At 38.5% G+C, this 9,497-nt stretch overlaps 1 protein-coding gene across 3 annotated transcripts in view; it reads left to right on the forward strand.

The window, feature by feature from the left end:
• Positions 1 to 7,855, forward strand: part of INSC (INSC spindle orientation adaptor protein) — a 130,485-nt gene extending 122,630 nt beyond the window's left edge. The window contains exons 11-13 of one of the 3 annotated variants that reach the window (XM_053284444.1): positions 194 to 270; positions 4,127 to 4,192; positions 7,446 to 7,855. In XM_053284444.1, coding sequence (XP_053140419.1) covers positions 194 to 270; positions 4,127 to 4,192; positions 7,446 to 7,475 — 173 coding nt within the window. In that variant the 3' untranslated portion in view covers positions 7,476 to 7,855. Of the gene's footprint in view, positions 1 to 193; positions 271 to 4,126; positions 4,297 to 7,445 lie in introns of those variants that run through there. The other 2 variants (XM_053284445.1, XM_053284443.1) reach the window with 2 other exon arrangements.
• The last annotated feature ends 1,642 nt before the right edge of the window (positions 7,856 to 9,497 follow it).

The raw sequence follows: 9,497 nt of genomic DNA on the forward strand, positions 1-9,497 counted from the left end.
AATCTGCTGTCTAAAATGCTTCCCACTCATAGATATTCCTAATGTACATAAGAGAAATTCTTTACTTTCCTGTTGTGTAACAGCAATTTCATTAAATCTGATAAATCTAGAAATATGCCACACTGAGTATATGTACTGTAGATAATTGAAGCTGATTGGAAATAGCTTTTGCAACCTTCCCCCCCACGTATAGGTATTCCACGGCTCATAGAACTCTGCAGGTCTCCTACTGAAAGAAGTAACAGTGATTCGGTTCTTGTTGCATGTCTCGTAAGTGCATTTCATGATTCCCTCTTTGATTTATTTTTCCTATGGACTTTTTGTACTCTGGAATTGTTTTCAGTGCAATAGGATTAGTTTCATAGTCCCTCCCTTATCAGCATAGGAATATTAGCTCTACCTTTGTTTTCATGATTGCAAAGAAATACTGCTTCTTGGAAGTCAGTAGAATCCTCTCATTCTGCGTCAGGGTCACTGTTCCCTCTAACAGAGATTCCCAGATGTGGTTCACTACAACTCCCAGCATCCTCAGCTAAAGTGGCCTTTGGCTGGGAATTGCGGGAATTGTGTTCAACAACATCTGGGAATCCTTGTTAGAGGGAACAGTGGTCAGGACCCACCATGAACTAAGATGCACAGTGCACCTGTGTAATTGACTTTCCCTATTCATTATTTGTGGAACAGGCAGCCCTATACACATGTTCCTTTGCATATGTTGAGCTGTGCCCTCCATTGCAGTGAGTGGTGGAGCTCCGTTGGTGGAGGTGCCTTCTAGAAGGCACCAGTCATCTAGTCATTATTTCTAATATTCCTTGGAGAGTATCACCACTGAGTGGTATTTCATGGCCATTCCAGTGATGGAAATATTAAACATTAATTAAGTATTAATTAAGAATTTTTTTTTACCTTTGTATAGCATGTTCTTAAATGGCAGAGAAGAAATAATGCTTCTTTGATAATTGTTGCATGTGTTTTCAGAGGAGCAATGAGACAATACAGCACAGACTTACTGATCTGGATTATTCTAGTACCTGAAACCTTTCACTATAAAAGCCCTTTCCCGACTGTCTATTATCTCTCCTGCATTACATTAAAAAATGGAAATCAGACTAGGCATAAGCAGGTAAAAAGGGTGAACTTTGTTGATAGGAATGTTTAAACTCTCGGTGTCTGCTGTTGAGTTATTTGGGACAAAATAGATCGGCTATAACATGGAACAAAGTGGAGAGCGAGCAAAATGTGACATCACACTCCACAGACAATGAGATCTTTGTTTGGCTTATGGCCGTAAATACAATGATTGATGGATTGATTGAGACAATGGGATCACCGGGGGGGGGGGGAGGGCAGAGTACTCTCACCCCTGTCTTTAAATACACCTCTTTATAGTCTCCCATATATGTGGATGCCTACAATATGCAAGTTCTATCTCCATACACATCCCACTCATCACAAAGAAACTGGCTCATGTGAATTTCTGCTCTCAAAAGTCTACTAGCATTATGATCTGGCTCTCTTCTGTTCCCAGTGTCATTAGGTTGAGATTATCTATGCCTCTATGACATTATCAGAAGTGAAGGTGTTAAACTGGAGCCACTAAGTCTTGCTAGTCTGGAATAATTTTCTTTTCCTTGAAATGAAGTTTGCTGTTTTCATTTTAAAATTTATTATCAGATTGTTGCAAGCAATATCCAGTATTTTGTGTCTTTACTTTCACAACATGATAAAATAATTTTCATAATAGCTACATTAAAAAATAATGAAGATAAGTGGACAATATTTCTTTGTACAATGGAGTCTTGTGCTCCAATTTTTGTCCCCAAATGGTTGGAAATCATGTGATTTACTATTTGTAATACAGTAATGCTTAGAGACACCAATCAAAATGGAACCAGTAATATGCAATGTACTGTGCAAAGATAATTCCTATGTCAATTTTAAATCTTAACAGTTTTAAGTAGACAGATGAAGTGGCTTGCCTGAGGTCACCCAATAAATCTGTGCTGGACTCAAGAGCTGAACTGAAGAATGACCCTCAAAGTGCTTCACTGGCACTAGCCTCAAAGAAATAAATATGCCTCATGCCAGTCGATGGGTGTTTGGGTCTATGAGAAGGGATACTTTTAGACAGGATGCTTTTAAGTGGTCCTTTTCAGGGTGCTGGTATTCTTCCCTTCATGAATTTGAGAACACACACCTTTCAGTTCTAGAATTAAGCCTAGAGAACATAAAATTGTTTTAAACAAGTCTGGCGTCCATGGATGTGATAGTCATTAAAATATCACTTTGAGGGACTGAAGGACTGAGCTAACTCTCTTTTAGGTCCTTATGCATTGAGGAAAGGGCAGAAGTGCTGTGGAAGTTTTACTTTTTTACTTTAAGAGAAGGCAAAAGGGGAAATCCTTCTCTAGACAATTAGTTTACTGCCTGGCCCCTTCAGTGAAGCAGATACATACTGTATGCCTTATAAGTTGCCCAGAAAAAAACACCAAAGGGAAGGGAAATGGTCTGTGAAATAGAAACATATCAGGGGAGGAAGGCTGGCACGTCCTCAGAATATCTGGCTAGCCATCTATAGAAATGTCAATACTTCTTAATTCAGGGTTCTAACAAAGAGACACTATCAAGAGACAGAACATCTAAGCCAGCATTTGGAAAGAAAAAATTTCTTGGCAGCAAAACTAGGATTTTTGGGAAAGTCTCTTTAGAGAAAAAGTAAGAAACATTCTGGCGTTAGTACAAGGGCAGCTCCGGGGGGGGGGGGGCAGGAGGGCAGGCATCCCATAAGATAAGTAATTTGCCCCCACCTGCCCCCCATTCCAGTTTCAGAAATCTAATATTATTTCTACACAACTCACCCACCCATACATGCACTTTGCCCCTTCTTCCCCCTACCCCCATTTTTTACAGGTGCCACTACTGCATTAGTGAAATTTGAAGGGAAAGTGTGAGCCACTCAACCTTAAAAGTTATAATAAAAAATAGCACATTCTTCTTTAGATTATTTGTGTGTTTTAATTGCATTATATCATGGCACAGTATATCCAACATTTATGCATTTGTTACAGTGCAGTTCTTCCTTATAAGCTCATGCTAAGAAACTGAAAAAAAGTTTCTGACTGAGACAACCTGTCTGTGTATTAAAGGTTTAAACCACCATGTTTCCCACCTGATGTGCCATCAGAACCGGTGTGCCAGAGAATTTTGGGAAAGCCTTTGTTAGGGAGCCGTGACCATAGACATTCTGCCAAAACAGACTGACAGGTTGGGGAGTGGGGTGGCCAAAGGAAGGGAGGAGCACAGAAGGCAGACAGTGTAATGATTCTCAGTAGTGAAGTGAGCAAGGCTGGCTGGGTTGCCAAGACAGATCGCAGGCGGGCGAGGTCTCAAGCCATCAGCCTGAAACTCATACATGCAGGTGCGAGACTGCCAGCTGCTGGCTATTTGAGGGGCAGACAGACAAGGCTAAGGAGAAATTTAGTCAACAGCTCTGGCTCAGAATAAGACCCAGCTGGAAGAAGCTGCGAGCAAGGATAGAGGAGGAAGAGATTATGCAAAAACACTCCCCTGATTTCTGAGGCCTCGGAGAAGTAAGAGCACTCAGAAGGAGTGAGCTGAAATGGCCATATGCATTCTAACATGCTAGTATATTGTTGTCATGTTATGTATACCACCTAGAGGTACATATATTTCAAGCGGTATATAAGTGTGATAGATTGATTGATAGATTGTATGAAATTTCTGCAGGCAGGGACCCAGCCATTTAAAAATGTATGTACAACTGTTCTTACCCATCCTGAGCCCCCAAAATCTAAGAAAATCCATCAATTAATTCTAGAATGCTAATGTAATGTGTGAGATTTGTAAACCATGTATGAATCCAAATCTGTCTAGAGAAACCAGCAATTATTGCATATGGACATCAGTAACATCATAGAGACAATGCTATTTCCAATGGTCACTAAATCAGTTGAATGTGAGACAAGAGATTTCTGTTTAACTCCAGCATGAGAGTTATTCTGTATGTGACTGTTTTCCATTTTGGATGCTTACCTTGCTTTGTGTAAAGCAAGCATGTGAAAGCAGATTTTTCATTCTAAGATTGCATTGCCATGTTTTCTTGCAGGCAGCACTACGACGACTAGCTGTTATGAGTCCTGATGGTCTTCAGGAGTCAGATTTCCAACAATTGGTAAAGCCCAGACTTGTGGATTCTTTTTTACTTTGTACAAATATGGAAGAGAGCTTTGTATAAACAAACAGACAAACCATAAATAAAGCCATTGGTGTTATGCAGGATTGTGTAGCTAAAATATTATTTATGATTAATTTATTTTAAGAGCATAGAGATTCGTATGGGAAAAGGTAAGGGCACCATCCATTTCTGATCTGTTGTGGTTGCAGCTGTGTTCAGCAAAAAAGGAGCAGCATAAACCTCTTCTTCCTCTCCTGATCTAGCCCTGAAGTTGTGTAGCAGTGCTTGCCTATTACACTCAATAAGAGGCCTGTGTTAATCTTCTGTATACTTATCCAGTTGTCCCCATGTCCCTTTATCTTTAGCACACCAAATGCAAATGCTCTGAACTTTGGGGAGGAGAAGGTGGCTGAATAAATATATGGGAGTTATGCCCATAAAGCAGGCCTTCTCAATTTCGGCCCTCCTGCAGATGTTGGCCTACAACTCCCATATTCCCTGGCTATTGGCTACTGTATCTGGGGATTATGGAGTTGTAGTCCAAAAACATCTGGGGGGCCTAAATTGAGCAGGTCTGCCATAGATGAATAGGATTGTGTTCTCAATTGGTAATCCATAGGTTTTTGGTTTTCATAAACTACTATATTCTCCTAGGGGGTAAACTCCATATTACGTGTATAAAGAAACCTCAACAAGCTAGTTAAAAAAATAATAATATGAAAAGCAGCTTTAAGAGGGAGTGGAGGAGGAACTGTTCCCCATTGTCTGTTTTTCTGCTACATATTTTCCTTGCATTTTCCTCATAGGGTTCTAGATAATGGGCAATTTCTCACGATCCGTGAGAAAGGGCTTGAAGGGGCAGTGGGGGAAGCCTCAAAAAGCTTCCTTCCCCCACAGAGAGTTGCTTTGCTGAGTGGACGGATTGCCTGCCCAGACAATTGCTGACTGAGCCAGCAGCAGGGAAGTTTTGGGGCTAGGATGTCCCCAGAACTCCCAATGCCAGCCGGGAGCCCCGTAGTCTTCCAGCCCCGCCTGCAAGCAGCTGGGGCTCGCAGACGATCAATACATGGGGATAAGGGATTGCTTGCTCCCTTAACCTCATTTCAAAGGTGGGCTCCGGAGGTGGGTTTGCTGCCGGGAGCCATGAGGTTCCCAGCAATTCTGATGATCAGCAGAAACCAGTCATGGCTTTCTTAGCCCAGTTTTGGCTGATCATCAGAACAACCTCAATATGTATTCTTTTAAGTTTGCATCTGGAATCCTTTGAGGAAAAGTAGGGATTTGAACAGAGTGGAAGAATTACTCCTTCTAGGGCTGCTTTCCATTAGACAAAAATGGCGTTTCGATTTTCCTTATACAAGTAATATACCGTTTGCTCCTATGACATTGACAAGAGCAACAGTCCAGATAGTCATCATGATGCTTAATTTCAGATTCAGGCAAATTCTTCTCTGATTGATATATCTAGGACAAAAATCTAGGGTTTTGTATTAAAATGTTTATCGTGTTTTTTTAACCACATCTTTTATAATCACAGTGTTAGTTGATTTATCAAAATATATTAATTTAAATAATTGGAAACAAAGAAGAAAAGAATGTAGACTACGGGCACAATACTGTTTTTATTGAAGTCAATAGCAAAACTTTCATTGATCTAAAAGAAGCAGGAGTGCAGTTTATGTAAATCAGATTCTAAAGATGGTTTTACACATTATATTTGCCATGTAAATATGCCAAATATGACCCACCTCTGTGGCAAGTGCTCATGCACCAAACAAAACATTTAGAACTGTTTATTATGGTGACCATTTTGATCATACTAAGCATTTCCATACTCCTAAGAGTCATTGCCAAGAATGTCTAGTAGGAGAGTAAACATGTCAATGTAATTATGATATATATCATATTATGATATATAATAGCCAGGATGGTCGCATCCCATGGCATGTGTGACATCATCCTAAATTCGAGTTATAAGAAACTAGGCATACAAGTCCAGTAGGATTTCAATTCAGTAGGGTACTCTAGATGCACGCGTACAAAGGCAAATGAAGGAACAGATCCCATATTCCTTACAAGGAAGTCTTTGCAAATTGCTGAATAGGGTATTTTGATGCAAGGGAGTTCAAAGCTCCCATACCTTTTAATAATTGTATGGAAGGACTGTCAGCAAATGCAGCTTCTCATGTAAGATCTAGAAAATATATACCTTCTAAATTTCCTCTTCTCTATAACTATTAAAGGCATAGGAGCCTTGTCCTCCTTAATATCTGGTAACACTACTATTTCTATGACTACCTGACTATTGTCTTATCCAGCAATACCAGAGCTGATTCATGGTTGGACAGTTGGGAGATTGAAGCCAGACTCCCTTTTCCCTTCTTCCCACTAGATAACAAGAATTGTTGATAACTGTGATAATTTGTTGGGATGGATAGATCTAAGAATGTGCAAAATCTTCCTATTTAGTTTTGCCGATATTTCTGCCTTTCTGAGCATGGACATCTAGATGAAAGCAGATACTGTATGAGTCTTCATAGTAGTAGAATTGTGTGGTTCCTGAATCAGTACTGCTTCTCACTGTTGCACATCACATGCACAACATTAGATTATTTCCCACTCAAAAGCACAAATCATGCTGTTTCACTTTATTCAAGGCTGTTGTTGCTCATAGTCTCCTATTCAGTAGCACAGACTAGAGTTATTATAGGTTTAGCTAAGAACACAAACTAGGCTGTTGTACTTTATTCTCTGTTCAAAATGCAGTCTAATGCCATTCTGACTCATTGTTGTGCAATTTACTTTATCATGCAAAATCTTGCACATAAGGTTGCTGGCTTCTGTTCGGCAGATAAAAATTATTTGCAAGCTGCTGTTTCTTCAGGGCACCTATGCACAATGGTGATATTTTTATGCTGGAAGTACAAAATTCTAGATTTTCCTTGCATGTAATCAACTGCTGTACATGAGAATTTCTAGATAATCTCCAAGCCCAATCATTTAATTGTGATAAAACTATTATCAGCTCTATGCCCAGAGTTGAATTTGATATTAACAAATGCAAGCTTTGCTATCAATGAACTTGAAGGGGAGAATTAAGCTGCACATGCAAATGTGATACTTCCAGTGCAGTGGTGAACAAATAATGGTTGTAAGTTTTACCAGCATTAGTGAGATGGGAACTAGTTTCTTTAGATGTTGCTTATAATCATATTGACTAAATTATAACTTTGCTTCCATTTGAATTAAGAATATAAGATGGCTATCCTGTATCTTTTGAATTCAGTATCCATGAGGTCAGTAGGATTCAAGCTTACGTAAAAGAAAGCAAGATTGTGCTGAGGACCTCTTGTTGACCGAATGGCATGCTGGCCAGAAACATTTTCATATCAATGATTTCTTGTCACATTGCTGGAAATATTTTAAATATATATGTAATCATTGGACAAACCTGGCAGATAAATAAATACACACACACACTCTATATGCAAAAAATGTGTTGTCTTTTGCACACCATATGATAATGAGATGTGTAAATGTACATTTTAAATGTACATGTAGTTGACTGTTTAAAATATTTTTCACTGTGGAATTTATTTGCATCTTAAGTATTTCTACTTTTTTTGTCTACAACATTATTAAAGATTATTTGCATGAAAATCCCTGTTCTGTCATATTGAGTTAATGATTTTAGCACAAAACTGTAAATAAGATGGTCCAATTCTTACTATCTTCTGGCAAATTAATGGAAAATAAACTTACTTGCTGTTCCTGAACACCTTTACTAAAACAAGTCACTAAACTGTGCTTCTGTACCTTTGTATACTAATGTACAAGCTATACCTATATAAAAACACTTAAGCCTCACTCCCTCACTGATGGGTGAGCTGTTATACCATATTGCATTACATTAGATTATATTACAACATACAGAAAGCAGAGATCAAAGCTATGGCCTTTGATTAAAACTAGTCATGTCCTTCTAACTTCCTAGTTTGAATTTTGTTGTTATTGTTTAATTACTTGCCCCTTTTGCATGATAGCACAATTATGTGACAGATTAAAAAGCATATTATACATGATAAGTTGTATTCAATTATGGTTATTTCCCCCGAATTTAAATTCAGACATCAGGACAAGAGCCAAAGGTGGCAGCCTTTGTAGGGGCTGAATTTGTTTTTGGATTCCCCATTTGTTTCTATTTTTTAATTTATTTTTTTTAAAAAATTACATTTACTGATTCATTTTTAGAATGCCTATGTTGGCAGCAGCCAGAGCTGTAAAGATGGCACCATCTTTTTTTAAACCATAGCTGACACTGGGCACAGTAGAACCCGCCATGTTTTTATCCAACTACTCTGGGTTAACACTGCATCTCAGGACACTGCGTTTCAGGGCAATTTCCGTTTAAAAATGACACCTTCCAGAAGAAAGCCATGCCATGCTGCCACTGACACAGACAACATCAAATAACCAGTTACAAGAGAGAATCTTATTTTATTTTACTAAAATTGGATTTCAAAAATAAACTCCCATTTATATCCAAGTCCATATTTGTCATGCAATCAATTCCTTAGGTCAAATAATGTCACATTTTCTTATTAAAAGGAACACATAAAAGTGCATGGCAAGCTTCAAAAACTGATTCAGAAAGATATCTGTGATGAGTGATATTAGAAGCCAGAAAATAACAATAGTACATTTGACCGGAAAGCAGTTGCTTCCACCATTTACTTGAGCAAAATGTTATCTTCAAAATGAAATACTAAAAACAAAAGGTTATTTGTCTTTCCATGCAATGCTCAAGTGAGTGAAAATTGCATTACATGAGAAAGAATATGATATATGATAACTTCCTATTTAAGCTTTATTGATTTGTTTCAAATACTGCTTTGAGTTTGTTTGTTTGTTTGTTTGTTTGTTTATGGAGGCAGAATACAAATTTAAACAAAGGCCAGCATCTTGCAAAGTCTTGTGCTACAGTTTCTGATTGGGCCATGCTACTGCAGGCATCTAAGAAAGTGCTGGGGGTTTTGTGTAAGGGCACCAATATGGAAATACTTAAACATGCACAACCACACCTCAGGAACACAGCTTCCATAGATGTTCTGCTCCCAAAGTGCCAGCAAGCAACTTCAAATGTTTGCACACTTGAACTTTTGCTTCCTCAGGATGCCTACAGCAGTGTGGATCAGAAATGCTGACATAAGCCTGTGCAACGTGTCACCAAACAAAATAATGCAAAAAGAATTTTTTTTAATTTTTAATTTCATTTTAGAATGAATAGTAAACACATCTTTAC

The sequence above is a fragment of the Hemicordylus capensis genome, chromosome 1 (genome assembly GCF_027244095.1).
Source record: "Hemicordylus capensis ecotype Gifberg chromosome 1, rHemCap1.1.pri, whole genome shotgun sequence".
Classification (NCBI taxonomy): Eukaryota; Metazoa; Chordata; class Lepidosauria; order Squamata; family Cordylidae; genus Hemicordylus; species Hemicordylus capensis.